Source organism: Porites lutea, chromosome 5 (assembly GCF_958299795.1).
Source record: "Porites lutea chromosome 5, jaPorLute2.1, whole genome shotgun sequence".
Taxonomy (NCBI): Eukaryota; Metazoa; Cnidaria; class Anthozoa; order Scleractinia; family Poritidae; genus Porites; species Porites lutea.
In genome coordinates, this window is record NC_133205.1 from 35,129,738 (window position 1) to 35,155,177 (window position 25,440).

General features: G+C 39.6%; 1 protein-coding gene and 2 pseudogenes across 1 annotated transcript; 1 reads left to right on the forward strand and 2 right to left on the reverse strand.

Moving 5' to 3' along the window:
• Positions 1–595: 595 nt before the first annotated feature.
• LOC140938294 (uncharacterized) lies at positions 596–3,269 on the forward strand (annotated as a pseudogene).
• Positions 3,270–3,953: 684 nt separating this feature from the next.
• On the reverse strand, positions 3,954–5,696 carry LOC140936725 (uncharacterized; annotated as a pseudogene).
• Positions 5,697–14,391: 8,695 nt separating this feature from the next.
• On the reverse strand, positions 14,392–15,455 carry LOC140936731 (uncharacterized). Its single transcript, XM_073386216.1, has one exon. It carries the CDS (start codon positions 15,380–15,382, stop codon positions 14,795–14,797), a length of 588 nt encoding a protein of 195 aa, XP_073242317.1. The 5' UTR covers positions 15,383–15,455; the 3' UTR covers positions 14,392–14,794.
• Positions 15,456–25,440: the final 9,985 nt, after the last annotated feature.

Here is a 25,440-nt window from a genome sequence, read left to right on the forward strand (position 1 = left end):
CTCATCTAAAACAAACCTTAGAATTGGCTTGGGTTCCTAAAAGCAGGCTCCAAAAGAAAGCATCGAAGTCGGGTAAATATAGTGAAGCGTGACCAAAACAACTTACTTAACGGCTCCAAGTTTCCTCGATCGTAAAGTAACAAGACGAAATATCTTCCTGTTCCGTCATCCTTAGCGAATACAAGCATCAGGAGTTCTGGACTTCCTGTTGGATCGCACGGCATTGTGGGTAGGCGAGCTCAGAAAAGCGGGCATCAACTTGCAGCTTCGCCATATTGGATTACACGTGCAGGAATATAGAAAATACAGTTGGACTGAGATAAGTGGGCATCAAATCCCTGTTTGGTCGCCATCTCTGCTTGTTTGAAGTTGTTTCGCTTGATTTATTACCCTTTGTATTCGCAATCGAATCGAAACGAGACTCACTTACAGAAACTCCAGTGACAAGGCCAAAACAGGTAAGGAGTCGTATTTCTGTTCCGTTTTGTTTTTATCTCCTAACTAAATGAATGGACAGAAGTCGGAGCAGAGGTGAAGCTCTGATAGTTGAATACGTTTTAACTTTTTATTTATTTTGTTATAATGTAGGTGTGATATGAGTGGTGAAGAGCTGCCTTTCGAGGTTATCCAGACATGGAAACCTGAGCAACTGAAAGAGTTCTGTCGCAAGCGGGACTTGAAGGTTTCAGGAACCAAAGCTGAACTTGTAGCCCGCGTATTTGCCGCGGCAGAAATGGGCATTTCCATCAAGCCACTGCTCTGGAACGAATTGCTACTACCGAAAAAGAGAAGGCAAAATTACTCATAATGCCAAACGGGACCTCAGTTCCAGATCCTTTGAAACTGAAGGATGGCTGGGTGAAGGAAAGCGAGAACATGACTTCTTGGCCGCCGATATACCTGAGTGATATAACACTGTTTTTGATGATTGATCACCCAGGGAAGGATGTTGACTTCCACAAACGCGTCCTAAATGAATACAAAGAAGGGAAGGCGTATCGTTTGTTTGACTCTGGCTGGTTGAAAGAGATATCATATCATAAAATCACGGATAACTCGGAATATTGCTTTTTAAAAGCCAAATGCATTCATTCCATGAAAATATCGGATACACCGCATTCTGCATGGATTTGTGCGAACAAGAATAATGGCTTTATAGTCAATGCCTACTGTACATGTGTTGCTGGGTTTGTATTACCAGGACAGATAAAAGTGAACATAAATTAGTATTAATTTGTAGGGTCAAACCCTATTTTTCATCTCATTTCATAGTTTCATGTTACTGGTGTGATGGTGCTATATGGTGGTAGGGACTCAACCATGGAATTAAAAAGGGTACAAGCTCCTTGAAACTAAGAGAGAGTCATGGTATAGTATAAACCAACTAGTGGTCTATTACAAATCCTTCATTCTGATTGACTGAGCAACTAATGGCCTATTAATGATAGGCCGTGCCTGGCAAAACCGCCTGCTTTCTTGCAATTTGATTTTTTTTCAACACAAAATAATGGTATCCACACTCACAAAACAGATTAACTTGTTGGTCTATACTAAAACAATTAGAATTTGCATCTTTTTGTGGTATTGGCCTCTGGCCCTGTGGTGCATTTGTCATATAGCACATTCTGACTTGAGGTCTAATCATTAAATAATTGGGAGATGAATTTCACAAAACTAGGAGCAGGGCAATATTATTCTTGAGCCCCCCAACAGTGTTGAGGTTTTTAGATGCTACATGATTATTTTCATTCCCTTTTTTATAATTTCAGAATGAGCAGCTCTTGTATTCACATCACAGCATTGCTGTTTAGAGTTGAGGCTGCTAATAGAAGTGGAATGACCAACCCAGCTTGCACATCAAGACAATGTGTGTGGAATGCCCCATCAGAAAAGACAGTTATCAAGCCAACAAAGATATTGCTGACATGAATTGGAAGTCATCAAAACTAATTAAAGGTAACTAAGTAAGATATAGTAAACATAGGACATAGGAATCACTGCTATTGGAGAAATGCTGAAAAATAAATATGCTAAACTATTTTGCAAACAAGGCTGAACTTCATTCATGCAGCATCACGATACAGTGTCCCTGTAATATTACCACAAAATGTAGCAGCCTCTGAGCCTATGATTACCTCATGATTTGATCAGCTTTGTTTTTGTTTTCTTGAGAACCTACCAGACCAATTGTAGACAGCAGGCGTAGCCTCTTTCAGCCGGTAGAAAAAAAGAGGGCTCTGGATGACAGTGAGAGAAGGAGAAGTTTCTACGAGAATTTAAAGGATACATTTCCAGACTCCTGTTTTGTGTTGATGGGTCAAGCTGAATGCACACCAGAGCCACTACAACCAATATCCACTCCTAGAGAAAGTGACATACTCTCCAGTGATGAAATTGATGCTATAGAGGAAATAACTGTTGGTCCGACTGAAAATGAGGCTTGGCACCAGCAAAGGGAGGGCAGAATAACTGCCTCAAATGTTTACAGGGCATTGACTAAAGTAGAATCAGTGAGTCAAGCTGAATGCACACCAGAGCCACTGCAGCCAATATCTACTCCTAGAGAAAGTAACATACTCTCCAGTGATGAAATTGATGCTATAGAGAAAATAACTGTTGGCCAGGCTGATAATGAGGCTTGGCACCAGCAAAGGGAGGGCAGAATAACTGCCTCAAACTTTTATAGAGTATTCACTAAAGTAGAATCAATGAAAGTCAATGAAGAAAATAGTGCCGACAAACTTGTTGATAGCTTATTGGGAAAAGCTAAACCACCTACAAATTTACCAGCTCTTAAATATGGCAGAGATATGGAGCCCATTCCAGTTAAGGAATTCATCAAATACTTCAAAAAACACCACAAGGATGTTAGGTATAGAGAATGTGGTATCTTTATTGATAAAACTAAACAGTACTTGGGAGCATCCCCAGACTTACTGATAGAGTGCTCTTGTTGTGGGGAAGCAGTAGTAGAGATCAAGAACCCTTTTAGCATTGCCAATGAAATTCCCTCAGCAGATAATCTGTCATACTTATGTATGTGTAATGGACAAGTAGCTTTAAAGCAGCAGCATCAGTACTTTGCACAGGTCCAGGGTGAGATGGCCATAACAAAGAGGCAATTGGGCTATTTCTTTGTATACACACAAAAGGGCTATCACTTGGAAACAATCAGATTTAATGCCACATACTGGCATAGGCTTGAAGAAAATCTAACCTGGTTTTATAGTAATTGTCTTTCACCAGCCCTGAAACTACTGCAAAAATAAATTGTTTAAAAAAATACCTAGAAAATGGATCTGACTGATTATATAAACAGGCAATCATATTTCCATGGAGCCTGCACAATATAATTGTACAACTACATGTATTATTGTATTAGTCATTGCTTTATTTGATCCTTGATATCTAATGTCAAAAGTATAAAACATTCATCAAGTTGTTAATAAAAAATTGCTTCCTACACTGATTACACTGGCCTTATTAAGACATCAACATAAATTTTGTATTACTGGGGTAGCCAGGGTTTTGTCAAAAGGTGCTCAAAGGGGCCCAAGGCTTAAAAGGGAGAGGCCTGAGCTTTTTCTGGACTTGATTGTCCCATATATTTACTATACATTACTTTTCAGAGAGGTGGGCCAGGCCCTTTAGCCCCCCCCCCCCCCCCCCCCCCCTGGCTAAGCCCCTGTTTATGCATATTTGTGGTAATGCCATCCTACCAGTGCAAGGAAATCAGTTTCCCTAAACCTGTGAACATACCATTGATATCTTGAATTGTGTTATTCCAGAAGAGGCAGAAAAAGCCCATACCCAAACCATGGAGGGAATTATTTTTCAAACGATCCCCCAACCCCTAAGGAATTTCCAAATGAAAAGTGCAGTAGTGTTTTTATGGATGTTTATCTCCTATAAAACAGGTGGCAAATTGACCCCCCCCCCCCCCTCCTGGAATTTCCAATTTCCCTCCATAGTGGGGGTATGGATTTTCTCGTGAATTACACATTTGACTCTATATCTTGTGCCAAAAATAACGTGTTACTTGCAAAGAGGCTTGTACAAATTGCATAATGCAGCACAGACAATAATAATGTTATCAAGATTACCAATAAGAGAGATGGGCAGTTCGTTCTTGATTATACGGAATGTTTTCAGCCGCCTGATGGCCTGTTCTACAAAAATGCGTAGATTAGCTATTGTTTTAGTTTTCTGTCCATCAGCTTTCGTGAACTGTTCTTGTCCACGTTTCCCTGGCGGAATAAATACGTCAGCTCTGTGAAGCAAAAGATCCTCTGCAATAGTGAATCCACGATCTGCCATTACTGCATCATATGGCTCAAGGATGTTATAAAACTCTGATTACCTTGTTAAATGGACATTTGAGGTGCGCCCACCCCATGCCTCGGAGATGAAGTTGAAGGCCCCATTTGGGGTGATTGAAACTAGGATTTTTGCAGTATTGTGGTGCTTATAATCTGACCACGTTGATGCTCTGATTACAGGGTTGCTTGGGGTCTCTATAAAAATTTCAGTGCAGTCTATTATATGGCGCACCTTGCAGTATCCTGGTTTTTTGAACTTCTTTGGCAGTGTTTTCTTAACAACTTCCATGCTAGGATTGTATATTAGGCATTTCAGTTCATTAGCCAAAATTTTGACCCATGTGTTGAAAATAGTTGATACGGTACTTCGTGAAATTCCAAATCTTTGTGCAAGGTCTGCATTGGTGGATCCCAAACGGAGTTTCATTAGTGTTAAAAGAAACTCGTCCTTTTGAGAAAGAGCCCGGTTTGGTCCAATTTTTTTGGTGATTTCCTAAAGTTCCTGCCTTTTCTGGATGTTTTCTTAGGGCCACTCCAATATCTCACTTTTTTTTATAGATCCTTTGACGGAGTCAAATAATTTGTGAAAGGCAGGCTTTGATGGGATACCAGTCAGTAAATTTACAGTCTGGTCATTTCTCAGATCTGAATGCTTCAATCCCTTATCCTGTTTGGCTACAATTTGAACTTCCAGCAACTTCACTTTTTCACTTAGCTCCTGTATTTTCTCTGAAAGTTCCACGATTTTTTTGTCTTTGTCTTGTCTGCTTTTCAAGCAACATGTGTTCATGCAAAAATTCGAATTTTCATTAATTTCATACCAGCCATAGACATAGCAATGGTCATGAATTACGGATGCTCTGTCTATGTCAACACAATCATTGACAGAAGTAGAGGGCTCAGGGTCTTGGAGCTCAACATCATCACAAGCCAGGTTGTCAGCTGAGTGGTCAAGAACAGGTACTAGTATTTCATCGCTGCATGTATCTAGCTTAGCTCGTTTTCTGGATCTTACTGCAAGAGAGTTATCCCGTGGCGTTGGTGGTGGGCGTTTGGAGGCTCTCGTTTTCTTGCTGTGACCAAGTTGCAAAGTTGGGTCTGGGTTTTCAGCCGTTGGTTCACCGTCAACGAAGTGTAGATTACAAACTCTTGAATCCTTGTTAGGCATCCAAAGAGCCCCATTCAAACTGTTCCTGCTTATATTTTTTGCCCATTGTAATCGGCGTTCCGGGTTCTTCTTTTCTGTCGGGAACGGGAATAATTTAATGAACCATTGTTACAACCATGATGCTCACAGGTCTTCGCCGCCCACTTCCCAAGCCTCTGTCCACTGTTGGGACAGCTTAGGACCACACAGTTTCTGTGGCCGAATCCCATGGACAAAGTTAATCTACATTAAAACAAAAGAAATACGAGATAAGTCTGAGTATAAAATAAGCAAAAATCTTACTCGTACCATCTCAAATCGACTACACTCTGCAGCCTAAAATCGTTAGAAGATAAAAACAAAACGGAACAGAAATACGACTCCTTACCTGTTTTGGCCTTATCACTGGAGTTTCTGTAAGTGAGTCTCGTTTCGATTCGATTGTGAATACAAAGGGTAATAAATCAAGCGAAACAACTTCAAACAAGCAGAGATGGCGACCAAACAAGGATTTGATGCCCACTTATCTCAGTCCAACTGTATTTTCTATATTCCTGCACGTGTAAGCCAATATGGCGAAGCTGCAAGTTGATGCCCGCTTTTCTGAGCCCGCCTACCCACAATGCCGTGCAATCCAACAGGAAGTCCAGAACTCCTGATGCATATATTACCATTGTTAAAGTCCTTATTTTTCGATAAAAAAGTGAGTACCAGATTACTAGCGCGTTTGATATTTTTTTCTTCAAAATACTCTCGGCACCGAAAATGTTACTTTTTCAAGAATTCCGTTGCGTTACTACCGTGATTCCGTGACTGTCATTTTGACGGCACCGTCTCTTCAAACGTATGTTATGTCAGGTGCTGTCACGGAAGAGATTGTCACGCGGAGTCGCCGGCTGGTAGACTTCATTGTTTCAAAATGACTAAAATTGACCCAGTTTCACCTTTTTACTCCACTCTTTGATTGAAATAAGCAACTTTGCAGTGGGGAAACCTACAACAACTGCGAAAAACGAGCCTTTAGGCTGTAAGTTTCTACTTTTGTGCATTTCGAAATTGGAAGTGTTTACACAATTACCTTCGGCCTACCATGAAAATTCCTGAACTTCGATGGTGTCTAACAGAGGTTTCCTTCAATAACCCAAGCTAATTCCCAGGTATGTTTTTAATGAATGTCTAAATGTGTGGTTTAAATAGCATGAAGAGAATTTGGAGTTATACCACATGTTAAATATTGCCGTCGATAATGAGTAACGAACTTAAGTTTTTGTTATCCTGAAAGCCTATCCCTCATTTTTGAATTATTTCAGTACGACGAGCTTCGCTATTGCCCTGAAAGTGTGTTCTAGTGGAAGAAAAAGAATTTTTTTGTTCGTGGAAAGTGTCCAAATTTCTCCATACGGCTTCGTTTGCGAACGCGAGGAAAGTTTATGTTACCCTTGAATTTCAGGTTAAAAATTAGGGCAGTCCGAGACTCCGACATAGAAAACCGATCTTCTAGTTTTTCTTACAAATAAAAGGCTTTTGGAGGAAACAATCTTCATTAGGTTCCTTATCTACCTAAAAGCTTTCTATGAACAAAAAATGAAAGAAATTCATTTTTCAACTCTTGCCACGAAATTAAGATTTTGGTCGATTTTTGCTGACCGTCGCTCTTAAATCGCCAGAACATTTTGGTCTTAGATCAGTTAAATACGTTTCTCTGAAAGATTCTCTTTTATCAAAAGAATACATCAGCCGACATGAATTTTCATTCCCTGCACGAGATGAGTTTTGTTCAGTATATTTTCCCTCGGCATCAGGGACATAGCTTAACATTCGCGCCGCAAACGGTGGCCTTAGATGCGTCGGTCTGGCTGCAGCTTCATACGATATGTACCTACTGGCTGCTACAGGACGGCGAGGTTCACTCCATGGATGCTTTGGTACTTGACTGTATGGCAAGGGTTCCTCGGAGTTGCAGTGTCTTGTGGTGTATTCGGTTTGAAATGATTTGGTGTCGAACCTGTCGAAGTACGCTTTATATCCTGAATACATACACTCATCAAACGATAGAAAGACTCCCGTAGAGAATATTGACCCAGTGCCCTGTTCAGTGTTCTTCAATGGAAAAAAGCCGATTATAAAATCGATCAGTCTTAAAAGGATGGACAACGTTGAAAGAGGGGAGTTGTAATGCCATCCTGAGTTCGAAATTTTTTCTTCATGGAGGAGCTGGTTACTTGAAAATTAGTATCGCCAGTCATCAGCTCTTATCATATTTAATATAAGAACTCCAAAATTAAAGAAATAAAGTGATTCTCTTACAAGGAAAACCAACGAATGTGTTTTTGGTTTTTCATTTTACTGTTAACTATCGTCGGACTTAATCGTGATCAGAAAATGAGGCAATTCATAAATATTGCAGATTTAAACGCATTTTTCTGGATTCATTTCTGCACAAGAACCAAACCTTTTGACGAAGTTTTCATCCCGCTTCACCTTTAAAAGTAGAAGATCGCGATTTTCTTTATTCGTGACAATGTGGGACGCAATCGAACAAGTGTTCCTTTTAACTATTAAGTTAAACATTCACCATCTATTGCCATTAAATTACTTTCTTCGTTTGGCTTTTCTTTTTTTCCTTCTCTTTCATGTCGACCTATTTTTTGTCCGTGAACCATTGGGATATGTTGCATTTTGTACGTTTCCATTGCAGCATCTGGGTCACCAACTACAACCTTTTTTAGGAGAAAAGCCCTGTAAAGAGGAGGTTGGGTGTCCAATCCGCAACGGGTTAAGTTCACTAAGATGCCTGTCAGTTGGTATAGCGCGAATGACATCAGAGTTATCGTGGTGGTGGTAAGACAGCCCTGGCTATAAATTACGCTTCTTTCCACTGAAGAGATAAAGAGGTCATCAAAATGTTTTGATTTTAAAAATCACCCCAAAGTGTCTTCTTTTAGCAGAAAATACTAGTTTAAAACTAACTGACTTAGAAGAAGGTCTATAAAGGGAGGTAGAAAGTTAAATCTGCCAACAGAAAACTCAAGTTTGCCTTGAACGGTTCAGCAGGTTTTCCTGATAGATAGATATAGATAGATAGATAGATAGATAGATAGATAGATAGATAGATAGATAGATAGATAGATAGATAGATAGATAGATAGATTGATAGATAGATAGATTGATAGATAGATAGATAGATTGATAGATAGATAGATAGATAGATAGATAGATAGATAGATAGATAGATAGATAGATAGATAGATAGATAGATAGTTATTCTGATTAAAAAAGCAGCCAAAAGCTGAATTAGATTAATCCTTTCAATAATAAAACCTAATAAAAATATGAGAAAAATGTATGAGAAAAATGTACACATGTGTAGCTAAAAATTTAATTACAGTCGCTATATATAAATGTGTTCTTAAGTCTCTTCGTCTTAGCCAGAGGGACATTAAAATTCCTCTTTCGTCTTAAATTGGATTCACAATTGTTACGAGGTGGCAAGAGCTCATGCAGTTTATGGTCTGAATTACAAGTGATGGAATCAAAAAGCTTAGTTGTGATAGACTGCCTGCGTCAAGAGAGCGTCTCCAAGTTGGCTTGATGTAATGCGTCTCTATATGGTACAAACAGAAAAATAATTCGCATGGCGCGCTTCTGTAGCTGTTCTAGCTCTGCGGATAAATATGCGGGAAGCGCGTTATGAAACACCAGGCATGCGTATTCTGTTACTGGGCGGATACAGGTCAAGTAAAAGATTAGCAGATCTTTGGCGGAAATATTCGCTCTCTTCAGTTGTTTAAGAAAATATAATCGACTCGCGACTTTTTTACTTATTTCAGCAACATGACAGTTCCACCGGAGGTCGGATGATATATTTAGACCTAACAACTTAACAGTGGATACTACCTCTATTGCTTTCCCGTTGATAACAATAACAAAGTCCGCGGCTGATTTAGCGAACGAATCCGTAGTTCCTTACACTTCGACTCGTTTAGCTGGAACTTGTTTTGGTTAGACTTAGCGATCCGTTCCTCCACATCAGATTGGATACGGCTGTCTTCCTTCTTGTCAACACACTCTGCAATAGTTGTGTCATCCACGTATTTCCACAGTTCCATGTTACTGGTGTTGATGTCATCAATAATGAGAATAAACAGCCACGGCCCGAGCTTGGTTCCCTGAGGCACCCCTGCCGGTACGTTCCTCCATTCAGACAAGCAATCTTCTACCAACTTGACTCTCTGCGTGCAATCTGTAAGGAAATCGATGATCAAAAAGATACGCCAACCGGCATGTCCAGGGCCAGCAGCCTCCTAGCGAGAAGCGCGTGGTCTATCAAATCGAAAGCCTTCCGGTAATCGAATAAGAAGACCCTGACGGTGGATCCTGTGCCATCAGTGTGTTTGGTCCAGGAGTGCACCATACTGATTAGCGCATTAGTTGTTGAGGATTCTGGGATAGTCCCTAATTGGTTGTCTCCGATTTTCTTGAGAATTGATGGTCGCAAGTAAATAAAACATGAATAAATGTTACTCCCCCTGTCACTTACTGCGGGTGATTACTCATCATGTGGGATACCGTAAACTTCTGATTATAAGCCCTGGGCTTCTACAACTTTGTAAGGGGTTTTCGGCGGAGGTGGGGGAGGGGGAGAGGGGGAGAGGCTTATTACCGGACTAAACAAACGGTTTTCATAACAAAGTTACATAGCAGTGCTGATCAAAATGCTTTTTGAATTTGATCGCTTTTTTAAGCTTCAAAAAGTCGTAAAAAGTCGAATCAAGTAATCGGCTCCTGGTCGAATCCATTTCACTGGCCAGTAAAGGGGGCTTTTATTGGCGGGGGGGGGGGGGGGGGAGGGGGACTTATAACCGGATGCATTTTTTGTTTACAGGTAGACGGGCCTATAAATGAGGGGGGGGGGGGGGGGGCTATAATCGGAAGTTTACGGTATAAAAGGCTAAGTTTAAATCTAGCCGGATTTTTGAAAACGTTATCGCCAGATGGACCTTTTGCGTCCAACAGTTTTTTTGTGCCAAAAACTATCGCCAAAGTAGCTATTATAAAAACTAAGAGTGCAACCATTGCTTTGATCTCTTTTGTGATTTTTTAAAAGCTTCTCGGGCTTAAGAAACCTTGACGCCTTTTCACTCAAACGACTGCAAATTTCGTTAGGATGGTTTTGCAAAAATCGATTAGAAATGTATCCCGCATAACTGCTGTCCTTATGGGGTCAAAACAGCACGTAATTGTTGTATAGAATCAAACCGAGCAATCAGTAGTTTCTGTTACTTTGAGAAACATACAGTTCAATCTGTTTTTTTCCTCGAGGGGCTGATGTCTCAGTGTGCGAGACTAAGCTTGTCAGGGATAATGCTTGGTCAACAGTGCTCCTGCCAGCTCTCCTCCTAAAGTTGTCGAATTACGCCGAAATTATGCTTTTAGGACAGGATATAAATTTGCCCCCAAACTAACAGTGAGAGTTTCTGTGCCAATAGAAAACAGTGGCACCCAACAACTATTTTCGGTAAAATATTTTTTTCGGAGAAGCAAATAACATTGCCTATAATTTTCCATTACTTGAGGACGGCTAATAATAGATTCCCTACGATTCTCTGAAGTTTAAATTTTCATTTTTCACTTCACAAGTGAGGCTACTGATTTCGTAGAAAAAAGGAAACCTAATAGTTTTGGGATTAGAAGATGCGATGGAAAGAGGAATCAGAAAATGTCTCACTTTCGTTATACGTCAAATTGCATCTAAAATTTTCGGCAAAATAATACTCAAGCCCTTCTTATTTCGAAAAGACTCAAGTTCCCTACCTTAGGATGACCGAACAGATACAAATTTTATAGCGCCACTTAGAATGTATTTCTAAAGATCTTAATGTACTCTGGATAGCCTAAAAAGTGTTTTCAAATGAATGTATTTAGGAGGAAACCGTCGGATGCCCCTGGAATAATTACAACGCTTGATTATTGTGTGTCTGTTTTAATATCGGATCGTGGATGACACAATATTGGTTGATTTCATGAAGTCGAGAAGAATATTACGAAAGTCAAAATACTCGTAAAATAAACGCAACGTCCTGCGTTGCGTGACGACACTAAAAACGGCTGTGTTGCAGACACAATCAGAAATTTCTGCTTGTGGAATCCGCAATCCTGAGCATTGCAATCCGGAATGCAGCTTAAGGAATCCGGAATCCCACTAACGACTAGAAACCCGAATGCAAGTTCTAATACTGAAATCCTTGGCGCGGAAAGAATCCAGCTGCTGTCTCAAATACACCAATTATATGAGGCGATTTTATGTTGTCTTGACCAATCAGTATATCAGCACAGTCGGCAAAGTTCTACCGAGGAAGAGATGACCTCCTTTATAGATTCCATTCCAATTATATTTGGCTCTGTTTCAGTTGAGCTATATATTACAGTTGAATTCAAGATAATTAAGGTAAGGACAAACCATTTACTGGAAAAAATCAGCCGCGACTGTAGAGTGTTTTCATTGTCACGAAATAAAAAAAAAAAATTAAAAAAAAAAAGAGACTTTGAAAAAATTAAACGAAAGAAGCCAAGAAAATAAATGTTACAGAAGACTTAAAAATTTACAACATGTCCAAGCCTCTGTTCTGTGCGGCGCACAGTGTTTTAGTTGTTTACCGAAACGTTTCACGCAAGTTTATTGGTGGTTTTCACTGTCACGCCATCAAAATTGAAAATGGAAACCTTTTAATACCGAAAGTCTAGAATTTGGGAAATGAAAGAAGATACATATTCAAAAAGCCTTGCCAAGAACCAGGTCTGTGCAATATTTCATGTGCGATATATTCGGAAAAAACGTTTTACCCAAATTTATAAAGCTTTGGAGACGCCATGTTTGTGTCCCTTTTAGGGGCACAGATATGGCCGCCGGAAACCAACAGAAACATCTGTTTTTGAGTTTTCCTATTAATGCATGAACTCTTCCCTTGAGGAACTCATAAAGATTAAAGTAATATTTATTCTGAGACAAGGCATGTTTTTAGATAGCAAAATCTCCCAAAATCGGTAATGTTTATAATCCACTTAAAAGCTTTCCTGGCCGTCAGCTAAATGCCGCGTCACGCAAAAGCCTGGAAATTCAAGCGTCCCGTGTCGCAAAAACGAGGAACCGTTTTGAACCGAAAATTGGTTTGTGTAAAGGTTTTAAGGTGCTGTAATACTACGTGAAAATAGAAACTCAGAAGAACCGATAGTTTCTTAGTTTGAATTTGGGTGATGTCATGCCCAAGAATAGAGCTTATGGGATACCAATACGGTGAAACAACAAAGACATCAGACATCATCTACAAATCAACAAAGACACCAGGTTTTCACTTTTGTACCGCTTAAAATGTATAAACTGCTGAAAACCATAACTGGGGGATAACTTTTCTATAACCAGACATCTCTGCAGAGGCTACCACTGTGGTGTAACGCCGCACTGTGAAAATTTGCAAATTCAAAATGCTATATTTTCAAAAGACGCCACGGGGCTGAAAACTTCTACAAAGATTTATTGTTCGGTCCACTTCAACCTGGTATACCCCTTAGAGGACCTCGCTATTTTGATTTTAGAATTTGATGATATCATGGTGAAAACACCCCCGGCTATAGATAGATGACGACATGAGTCGGCTACTGGAGACGACCAATCACAGCCCAGGGCTTTTTCCGTGGGATGCCTGTGGCACCCCCACGGTAAAAATCCGGTTCGGTTGTTCCCAAAATTGCAAAGCCAGCCAATAGGATTGGGTAAAATCTTTATCGATTATCTCTTCTTCCAAGCCGACCAATCAGATTGTACAAAATCTGTATCGATTTTTAATCGATTTGCTTCATCTGAAGAACGTTGAAATCAGAACGTTCCTTGCCAAATTTGTCGCGCTTGAGTTTTCCCACTCGTGGTTTAGGATGGCTTGTTAACCAGCGAAATCCTTTGGGATACTGGCAAGTCACGAAAGGCGACCTAAGCCAAATTATTTCTTCCCTTCATGATTCTTTTTTGTTTAGGTCTAGCTTTTTTATAAGGTTTTAGTAGCGTCTAGTTGCGGGCCGTGATTTCCGATAGATTTTTCTATTCGAAGTTCGCCAGTTTTTGCCCAGCACAGCTAGAGTTCAGTTTTTTTCTTTTCTTATCGAAAACACCTTGACGATGGGAGGTTAAATCGCGTAAATCTCAACTCGTACCCTTGACGATTGGCGTTGAAATCGCGAAAATATTGTCCTTGTCGATCGACGACTCGCTTTCGGCATGGATTGGACTTCTGGATGGGACACGGATCAGGACATGAGTAAACTTATTATACCCTGGAAACAGGGATAATCATTGGAACTATGTTAACTTTGAGACCTTGGAAACACATTGCAATTAATTTTTAACCGTATCAAAAGCATCTTGGAATATTAAACTTTCATCTTGGATTAAAACATTGGAACTTTATCGAACGTAACTTTGTAACCCTGGGTTCGACCCTGGATAAAGCAAGCGGATGTTTTGTTTTGTTTTGTTCCATTAACCTAGATAGAACGCCATTATGCTTCCATAGACCAACCCATCCCACGGAAACGACTTTAGGCGTCTTGTCTCATAAAAAATGGGAGGCGCGCCCCTTCTACACACCCTACGCCCATAGGGCGTGTGAGGATCGCGCGCTTCGCGCGCGTAAGACTCTTACCCTACTCTTTACCAGGTGATTTCATTACATATTTTGAGAAAAAGCCCGACTGTCTTGCAGTCTAGACACACTGCAGGGTTTACCGTACGGTACTTAACTCAAAGGTGCTAGATGCTTTCAGCGCTTCACCTTGCCCTTTGCAGAACTCGGTGAAATGTTTGCAAACCAACCGCTCGCTGGATAGCAAGCCATCCACTGACCATCCAAGCGTTCATTCAGATCAGAAAGCTTTGAGTGAGATCGGGCGAAGCATCCCTAGAGTAATTAACACGTCTTTCAAGTCTTCCAGTTCAGTCAATTCGGTTAATTTCAACAGAATAATTAATATTAAATTTTCAACAGAATGATTCTAAAAAAACTAGGAATGCCTCGATGGATCGCAGTCAAATAAAATTAAACAACAACAACAACAGCAAAAAACCTGTCACACAGTAGTACAATCGCATGCTGTATATTCATATGAACTTGTGTGACCTTTGGTGCCGTGAAAGAGTTAAGACAAGTGCTTCTTTAAACATTCCCCAATATATCGGCTCCCGAATTATTTAAAATAAACCGACGTAGTTCATTCCGGTTTACACTCTTATCAAGAGTTCGTAATAACATTAAGGTAAATTCAATCTTAAGTTGGATTTTTAACCAAACAGAGTATTTTTGCGGATAATGTAATTCTTGCGTTCAGACACCCAGTCGGGACTTACTATAAAAAAGCTCCTACTTGGTTCGGTGGCTGGATGAAAGAAGCACTGTTTGTCAATGTAGCGAAATTCTTTTGGGAAACGAGAAAGCTCGCTTTGAGGCCTTCGTGCCACTAAGCTCTGGGGTCGTCGTAGCAGATCTTCGGTACTTGGTCGTTCGCGCGTTGAGAATGCCGACACCGAACTCGTAGGTCTTCGACCACTGCTTCGGCTAATTTGAGACGCATTACTACTGGGCCTTTGAAGGGCGCTTCTAGCTCGTGCTGTTGGTGATGGCTGGAGTCCTTGAAGGTTTATTCTTGCGGGATAATTTCTTCTGTGGTGAAAAGGCAACTGGATAGCACGAGAAGTTTCCGGCGTCCGTGCTTCATCCCATGCCGTTCTCATCTTTAACCCTGTTGGAATGCGAACGTTCTGCAACGGGACACGTTCTCCTGTGAAACTTGTTGTGTATTCGCTTTTGTACGTTATCTTACTAATAGTTTCCTGTAACAACCCTGGGGCATTTCCATACTTATATGGCATCTTGGAAGAATCGCAGTCAGAGAGCGTAGATTAAGGACAATGATCGCCCAAGCGAAATAATCGCCCAAGTGAAGCTTGTTTTCATGGGCAGCCAGAATATGTTATCCAAAAAACACTGAGAAACAAACTTTCAAACTTCGCTACAGCAACTGATTCAAGATCATAAGTCAAAGATGGTGAAATGATCTCTACTCCACTCCACGAGTACCGGCTGTTTAAGAAAGGTTGCGTTACTTGTTGTCTATAGCAACGCAAACGATACACATTGTGATTAATTGAACCTGCCAACAAATTCATCATTTTGTTCTTTACTTTTATTGTTATGCAGTTTTGTTCTTTGTTAAATCGAATTACTGAAGAGTTATTGTACTGCGGTATCAAGGAGCTAATTGAATACAAATCGTCAACTAACCGGTTGCTGACTTAATGCCATGATACTTTTTACACTCTTCACTTTTAATTCAGCGTACTCTTGAAATAAGATAGACTCGATATAAAAAAACTCTGTAGCGGAAGCTTACACACAAGGTCAAGGTTTTCTCCTTTCTATTTCTGTTATTCCACTCTTATCAGCATTAAAAAGCATCACCTTTAACTGGATCACATTTAAAATAAGTAAAAGTAATAAGTAAAATAAGTGATACATCAGCGCACTTCGGCAGTGTTTAAGCCAGCCTGAGTGTGAAACAGGCCTTTGGCCGAGGAACTCCTCGCTTTTTTTCCCCAAACAGAGAGCCTCTTTACAGGCTAGCAGCATTTCACCTCCAAATACTTCTACAACGAAAAAGGTAACCGTGGTCAGTTATTTCCCCCGTAGCAGAAGTTTGGTGGTTGTATACAAACAATACAATAAGGGCGCCCTTAAAGTTTAGAAGCCAGTTTATACATGCTCTAAACAACGGATAACCATATTCTAGTTGGGTGCAAATTTATTTCCGCAGATGTTATGGTTGTGTGTCTAAACTCTCTTCTTTTTTAGATAGAAAGTAGAGGCTAAGAATAACCGGAAAAACACTCTTGGTTAAAGAACTAATGAGGCTAAAGTTTAGTTCTGAACATTTTATATGGCAGTCTCACCAAATTAAATGAGCAGTAAACTAGGGCTATGTTGACACTGTACCGGATAGCCTTTCTTGCCGATACGGAAAGCTATCCGCGGTATAGTACCAACGCCTAAGGACTGTTTCAGACGCCGTACTTTTCATGTGCTGAACCTAACTGACTAAGTTCGACTTTGGAACGACACTGGCGCGACATATGATTCAGGCGGCGAACCGTGTGTCGCGCCTAAGTTAAATTCGACAGACTCTGTCGAATTTTTATCGCACCAACCTCTTTTGCCGTACCTAACTAAAACTGCCGTACCAAATTGATTCAGACGCCGCTCTTTTGCCGTACTTAATTCATCAGTTAGGTTCGTCACATCGGAGGAGCGGCGTCTGAACCGGGCCTAACTATCTGATATGTGAGTCGGTCACTTTTAGAGATCGGTGAGGCGTAGTTTCGCATCGTTACAGAAATCGAGTCGAAATCATCGTTCTTATTTGTGAACCAATAGAATCCCTATCCGGTATGGTTTTCGTGCCAACGCAATTAAAGCCATCCAGTATAGCGTCAACATAGCCTAAGACGTAGCAATCTAAAGCGTAACTGACAGTGAGTCGACTACTAATGAGCCCCTCAGCTCGGTAGAACACAAAAATATGGAACAGTCACTTAGGGCCAACATTTAAATGGAGTTTAGCCGGTGTTTATCAAAACCGCGCGCGTTCCAAGCCATTTTCAGTTTGCAGACGCTTTTAATTTATGTTAACACCATTTATAGTAAACATTTTCATAAAAGCATATGGCGTAGACTAGAAAATCATTTGTCTTCTTAAAACAACCAACTAAGGAAGAGATATAGAGGCCCAAATATTTCCTAAAGTGCAGTCTAAGTTTAAATAACCGACCCCTAGAGTCATTTCTATCAATTAAATATACTAAGAGAAAGGATTATTCTTCCGAACACATCTGTCAGACACCCAATCTGGCCTTACAGTGAAATAAGTCCGCTTCTTTTTGTTGTTGCTGTAAAACGCGTTGCTATGCAGAAACACATAGTCATCAAGCCAGCCCGATCTTGCAGCGGGAACAAAACCAGGCTGAAAGCTTTCGCGGGGCTGGCCACGGATAGAATCGGGCGGACGCCGATACATGAAACTCGAGGCGAGCTTGACGTGAGGTTGGACGAGTTTTACCTTTGGTGTGAAGCTAAAACGATATTCAGATCTTGCGGGACCCGTCTTGTTCACCGTCATGCAAAGAAGAGGGGGTAACTTGACTTTCTCAGGCATATCCGCTGTACAATGGCTATAAAGACAAAACCTCAAGTCGTTGCTGATGACGTGGAAATCTCCGAATATATTTTTGCTTCTTTTAGTTACAATTATAGTTCATTTCGCTGTCTTCTAGCATTTAATTCAGTCTCATCCATACAAGTCCAAGTGGTTACCCGGCGTAATCGTTCAGTCAATTCCAAGCTGATATGGGTAGAACGGGTTTATATACCGTAATTTTGTTTTTGTACAAAAGTTTGAACACAAAACTTTATCTTTGTCGCTTTTTCCAGTCAAAGAGTTGTTTGCTTGCTGAATAACCGATTGTGTGCGGACACTGCCTTGAATTTTTTAAAAGTCTTAATTGTGCACGCAAGAACTCTCTTGGGCATGGCATTTGACATTGTCTTCCTTAATCTCCCTACATAATACTTCGTTTCGATTTGATTCCTTGTTCTAAGCCTCATGTCTAAGAAATCTGTTGTAAGATAAACTTCATAAGAAGAGTTTGATACAATGACAATTTTCAGAGCATGAATTTCTGCCAGATCACTTAAAAGATTCCATCGGCTTCATTTAATGAAAGAGGGCCTAGCAGGGGTTGGGGGTGGGGGGTGCTTATTCCTAGGAATTCGTGGTGGGGGTATGTCTCCCGTTTCTCCAAATCCTGACCCTATTTCACACAAAACCATTGGTATTTTCCACACCCTTTTTCCGACCTGGTTTAATGCAGAAATGAAGTCATCATTTTTAGACTTAAGCTTAAAAGCTCAACCAAAAAGACTTCTTAAAATCCATTTCGAATTCAGCATATTACTATTTCCTTCTGATTAATTTGGAATTTAAACAACAAATACCTTTGTACACTCTCTTAGTTTCCTCGCAGACGAAATCCGATTCCAGACCAAAATGGACAAAATCTATACCCGTTTTCTGACCGAAATGGCCCAAAAACCATGTATACCCTTTGGGGTGGCACATACCTAATTATATGCATTGGCTTATATAACTGACTACCTCCCGGGCTTCAACTGCATTTATTGAGATTTCAAAATACTAAAAATGTTTTGAGCCGCGTTTCTCAGCAAGAAAGTTTTAAAGGCCGGTTTACATGATTTCTAGCATCGTTGATAAAGAATAGTGCCGGATTATTGATTTTCGTCTAAGGACGGTGCCCACTAATGGGAAGTATTTTTTCCCAGGTAATGACTTTGTTAGACAAGTAGATTATACCAAGGGCTGTTGAAATCCACAGAGAAAACTGGGGGTAACCACGCATTTTTCAGAGATAAATGAGCTTAAGTATGGAGAAAACGCTGAACTGGCTTTTTTTAGAAAAATTAAGTCGAAAGTTATTTTTCTTCCCAAATCTAAGAGCGTACACGTTAACTGGCACAAATGCAATGATAATTGTAACGAGGCTTAAAAGAGTATAAATATATAATATATGGGAAAAGATCTCTCCAAAGTTTTCAAAGTTATTTAAATTTTTGGGAAAATGTACATGTGGTTTGCAAATTTTTAAAATTACGGGATGTTTTCAGACTAAAAATGCCTGGACTTAAAGGCATATCATTAATAGGGGATGGTCAATGGTCAAAAGTGGTATATAAAAGGGTAAAGGGAGAAGCCAGCCTGGTCCCAAGGCGTTCTCGGCTCAGTCAATCCTGGACTCTACCGTGAGCTGTGACGTCACCGAGAGATATTAACTCTTCGGTCGAGTGATCGTAGCACTTTGTATGCGCAATAACCACCTTTGCACTTGGAAATAAAACGAACTGACGCACTTCGTAACAATCGCCGTTGAACTTTGTAATAAAATTAACTGTCACACTTTACAATAACTGCCATTGAGCGCAATATGTAACAAAATAAACTTTGCAACATTCGCCATTGCATTTTTTAATAACGAACTGTCTCGCTTTAATTATAAACACGATCACTACTCTCTTTAATTGTGACAGATGTGGAAATGGATTTGTATGCATCCTTAACAGAGGAAGTTGGACACGGTCCGAAATGCTTCTTGGTAGGAGTACTCAACCAATCACTTCACTGCGTTTATTCATTGCTCATTTTAGAAGGACTGAACACACGTAAGAAATCAAGAGTTTATTTGCGTTTACCCCTGATCGTTACCAACGAGGTCACATAGTATGTGTTTATTGGGTTCCATATCTCAAACCGCGCTTTTCCTGGACTGCAAAACTGCAAAACAGTAAATGAATCATACCATTAGACGACCGAGGATCTGCTGCTAAGGAAGTTGATTTGAATCATCGAAAACCCTGACCTAAGTAGAAGCCAACCGTCACCACAAGTGAGTACTTACTAATCAGTATGAACAGTGCTTGTCACTATCAGTGCTTAGAAACCGTATATAATATATAGCTTTAGCCAGGGCTAAAGGGGAAGCTGTCGTTGATATCTATAGTTTGCTCAAACAAAATATAAAATCGTGTAACTGCTAAGCGGCGACAGCTGCGAAAACAAATTATCCGTCTCTAGCGTGAAAACAGCCATTAAGACAAGCTTCATAGACGCCGGTTCATTGCCTGTGTCCAGTTTAATATCTGAAAGACCGGCTGCATATTATTTCCAGAAAATATTTTAAGGATATTTTTTCACACATCCTCTTCCGTTCATAGTTTCTTTAAACTTTTAGCATACAGGTAGACTCCGTAAAAGAAAAAAAAAAACTGGTTAGAACTTCCTCACCGATGACGAAGTGCTAATTAATTACCAGAAAGAACACCCAGACGCCTGACTTTCTATGTAGCTGAAAAATTGTGGAATCATGTAAACGACAAGAATTTTTAGCTGCAGTTGTCAGTGAATTTGTACTTTACGGTGTCTTCCTTCGGTTTGCGAGAAAACTCCTCCAAAGCTTGTATATCTGAACTAAGATGTTTGAAGCCGCCAGCAGGTTTTTTCGAGCGAAAACCATAATGATATCTAGATTAAGTAAAATGGGTGGACAGCCTGCATTTTTAGCTAGTTGCTTGTAGTTTATAATATCCTTTTTATCGGATGAACATTTCGGCGAGTAGCTTTGCGATCAAGAGGTAGCGATGCTCGACCTTTTTTCGTAGCTTGTGAATGAATTTTCAATGAAACTACATTTCATATTCTTCTATACTATGTGTCTTCCAATAAAAATGCATTTTCTGGCGTTGCTGTAATAATTAAAACAATTTGCTTTCGTCACCATCTTGCGCTCATCGAAAAAGAAAATTATTTCGCTTTTAGCTGTCAGTTGACGCATTAACTCACCGTATTTAATTAGCATGTTTAACTGGGCCAGCTGATTCGCATGGGGAATTTTCTTACGGGCCAGCCAGTTGGCCAGAGCTTAAAAAAGCTGCATGTCAGTTTGAAAATATGAATATTTAGTTGGTAAACTAAGAAATGACAAGTCATGCTGCAGTCATAAGAGACTCTTTTTGTTGAATGACGATGTGGTCATTTGAACATATAAAGCTGTTTCAAGGGTTAAAAGGTTTTTCCTATGCTATTGCACAAGCATTTTCAAATAAAGCCTTCTATTTTGAATACACGTAGATTTTCCATGGAAAGAGGGGGTGTTGATAACGGCCGAACACCGAAATTACCCGCCGATTTTTATTAATTTCATCTCAAACTATCTCGATGTTGCTCTCGTAGCGGATTTTGTTAAGGATCAACAACAATAACCTTTATTTGCATGACTATAATTATTTACAGTATTGCCGAAGTTACGTAAAATAAGAACGAAAATAAAAAGAAAAATGATAATTACTTCGGCGGAGCGCGAAGTAAAGGATTCGCGACGCTCAGGAATGTATCAAAGTTGCCATTTTTTGGCAAGATTGGGCAAGCAAAGTCTGTAGGTTTTCGGTGCTATTCGGCTATTTGACGAAGTGAGAGCCGAATTAGTTCGAGATATCTCGAGATCACTTCGATTTATTTGATTTATTCTTTAACTTTTTCGAGGAAGAAAGAATTATTATTTTGGCTTCCCTGGGGTTTGAACCGACTCACCTGTGTGACCCGTCAGATCAGAGGAGACTCTAAGTTGAGGGATTAGCCGATTGCGCTACTGCGACCCAAGGTACTTTGGGATATGAAAAATAGTTATGAAATGATACACTAGTTTCGGGACAAGATTGGGCGTGCAAGTTCGTGACTTTTCGGCTTGTTTCAACTATTTCACAAAATGAGACCGAACTACTTCGTGATATCTTGAGATCACTTCGAGTTAGTCTTTAAATACTCGAGGAATAAATAGAGGATATTTCGTGGCCGCGCAGAGACACGAAGTTTCGCGTCGAGTGTTGAAAAACATTTCACGAGTGAGCCCTTTGTGATGAATTTAAAGTTACAAAATGCTGCACAAAGACATTTTGTCTTTGTTGATTGTTACGTAGTAAAATTGCTTTCATGCGTTGCGTGACTTTCTCGAACGTTCTGTACGTTTTTGGATTAGCCATGAATAATTAATTAGGGCATGTTTACATTTCAGCATGAGTCAGCAGATTTGCATCACTTACTGAAATCATAAAATATATCGAAAAGCTACTACTATTCGCCTGTTTAGTATTTTCTAGAACCTTATGTCAAACGGTATACAAGTTCCAAGCGAGTTCTGTCGACGAACTAAGTTTTTTCCCACGAGGTGGACTGCTGTGTTTAGTCAAGTGTGACGAAGGTCGATTTTCAGGTTCTGTGTTTTCAAGTTCGCGGAGTTAGAGTGAGAGTTTGTTATTATTGGTAGAGGCTGTTTAGTTTTACTCAAAGTTCAAGTCAAGTTTGTGTTGGTGGATGCTGTGTTTTAAAGCTCTGTAAAGGCTATATTCCTTTGGTGTTAAACTTCCTTGTGTTAATCCGACATCCCTGCGTGCTGATAGTCAGTGAATAGTTATCCTCAAAACATTCGAACTCGTGACTTTGAGTTTTAGCCAAATCTATGCTCAACGTAATTGACTCCTTACCCATGCCTTACATATCTTTAATCAGTACATGAGTCTGGTATGCTGTTTTTCAAGCCTGATGTGGCTAAGAAAAATAGAGAATTGTTTTTTGAGAAGGATATGTATGGAGTCATCACAGCATAACTGGGCTAATTTCTCGGAGACAATTTGTCCCGAAATGCTAGTTTTTGGCAAGTAGGCCTCTTGGATTTTGCTCTTTTCAGAATGTCCTGACAAATCCCATAATTTCACAAATTAACACCTTACTCTTACCCTATTTTATTTCTTACTATTCCTCCGCATTTACAATTAATTAGTTCCACAACCACGACGCCGAAGTGTACGCTCCGTAGCGTCTTGTTATGATATTATTAACAGATTATCAAGTGGCATTTTCTTACATGACGGTATACACTGTTACGCAAATTATTCAGTAATGAGATATAAGTCGTCAATCGTATATTAAGATACATATCATGGAGTTTATCATTTTAATCATCAGGTCCCAGTAAGATAGCTGCTGAAAATTATGGAGATGACTTTTTATTTGAACGAAAAATTCGTTTCTAAGTTTTTAATATTTCGGGCAATAGCAGAGAAAGTGAATTTCATCATCTTCAATTGCATTAAACACGCTGGGTCAGCATTACGCCTGAAACTGCAGTCATTCTAGGAATAACTTTTACAGTTTTTATCGGTTTAAGCTCAAACTTTGAAGGATAGTAGAACATTGCATTCTAAACAATCGCATGTTTTTTGTAGCCTGATGTCATCCGATTGCTTCGAGCCGTTTTCTCCTCTCAGCAACTTCTGAATTGACTGGCCGTTAATGCCGTCCAGTGACGTCACTACCCGAGAACCGGGTAGTGATTTTGATTGGTTGATGGTCTAAACATTTGCATAATTATGTATAATAGAGTACTAAAGTGATGACGTCATAAACATTAAATTTGTGAAATTATGGCATTCGTCAGGATATTCTGAAAGAAAAACATCCAAGATGCCTATTTGCCAAAAACTAGCATCGTGGGGCAAATTGTCTCTGAGATACTAACCTTCTAAATTTGACTTTGGTCATAACTTTTAGAGGAGTTTGGTTATATCGTCCAGTCTTGATCATGAGTTTGTGATTGCTTACGCGTAATTTTACCAAAGACTTTCTATCGATTGTTTTCCTAGTAAGGTTAAAATAACTTGAAATTTCAAAACAATGTTTAATTTCCGTGAATAATTAACTAAGTACGGCCAAAGATTAAATATACTTCTGTTTTATTATATCTTTATATCTTGATATTTTGGTTTTATCTAAATTGTTGGGAACAAAATCTTGTGGGTTATAAGATTTGGAAAATTCCAAAATATTACTTTAAAAACTAGTTTAATTGCCATTAGAGTGAAGATTTATAGATACAAGTAATGCTTGTATGACAATAGAGTCTTCATCCTTCTATAAAAGATACAAAATGTAATTAAGAATTTTTTCATTAACATCGATTCAGCAAATTAATGGAATCTACCTAATTCACCTCTACATGCAGCGTTAGAAGCCTTATTACTTACTTCCAAGAATCGCTTGCAGAAGTGTAACTTGGTTTTTTTCAATTGGGGAGCTGTCCCACGTTTTAAAATCTTGTTTCTGGTAATCTCCCCAAATTTCACAGTTACAGGATAGTGATCATCGTATTGAGTACTTAACAAGCCAAAGAAGGCTTTTAATCTACCAATCGGTCTGAGTTTTTTCGCAAGCCGATAAGAGCGCGAAGGGCTTTCTCTCTCAAGTGTTCAAGAGACACATTAAAATTACCAGTTGAGGAGATGTGTGTATTCGTGTACAACATCATTGGTATATTTCCCTATGTGAAATTCGACGTCGTAGTTTTTTCTTTGCGCTTTCTTGAAAGATCATAATTTTGGTCTTTTTTCAGTCTTTTAAGAAATGATATCTAACATCCAAGAACTGCTAAAAGAATACAGCGTGTTAAGAGAATTTTGTAAACCTACTTTAGATCGGGATGAAATAATTGTCATCAGCGTATAAAAGAGAAATGAATATGGTACCATTTGGGAGAACGATAGGATCTGATAAAGTATTTTGAAATGCAAATGGTAGGTCATTAATGTATATTGAAAAGCAAGGGGCTTAAGATGTAACCCTGGCGTACTCCTCTCAAGTAATGGAAGGATCTGGCTTGACTCCTAGCAATTTTAAGGTGCATGAGGAGTTTGAATATAGATTTTGTATTAAATTATAGAAACATTCTCTTACAACTCGCCCCATGTAGGGGAATCCAAGGGTGCGTTCCTTTGGGATGATACGGATCACGATCAGTGATCCGAGATCACTCGGACATGGTAGATAAAATGAACTGATGAATCCACTCTGGACAAGGATTCATCGGTTCATTTGATTTACCATGATCCAAATGATCTCGGATCACTGATCCTGATCCGGATCATATCAAAGGAACGCACCCCAAGACAGTCTTGGATTCTGAATCCCATTCCATGGATTCTGGATTCCGGGTGCTGGATTCCAGTCTTTTTCACTGGAACTTGAATACACCGATTTGGAGTAATTTATGCAAGAATCCCCTATGCCAGACTGAGTCAAAGGGCGTTTTGAAATTAACAAAAACAAGCGTGTACTTTATAACGATGACCATGCACGCACTTGTCTATAAGAGTCCGTAAGGTGAGAACATGATCTGTTGTTCGATTTTTTGGTAAGAAACCGATTTGAGATTTATGAAGTACGTTAAGCGAAACGGCATGTCCAAGTATGTCTTTGGTT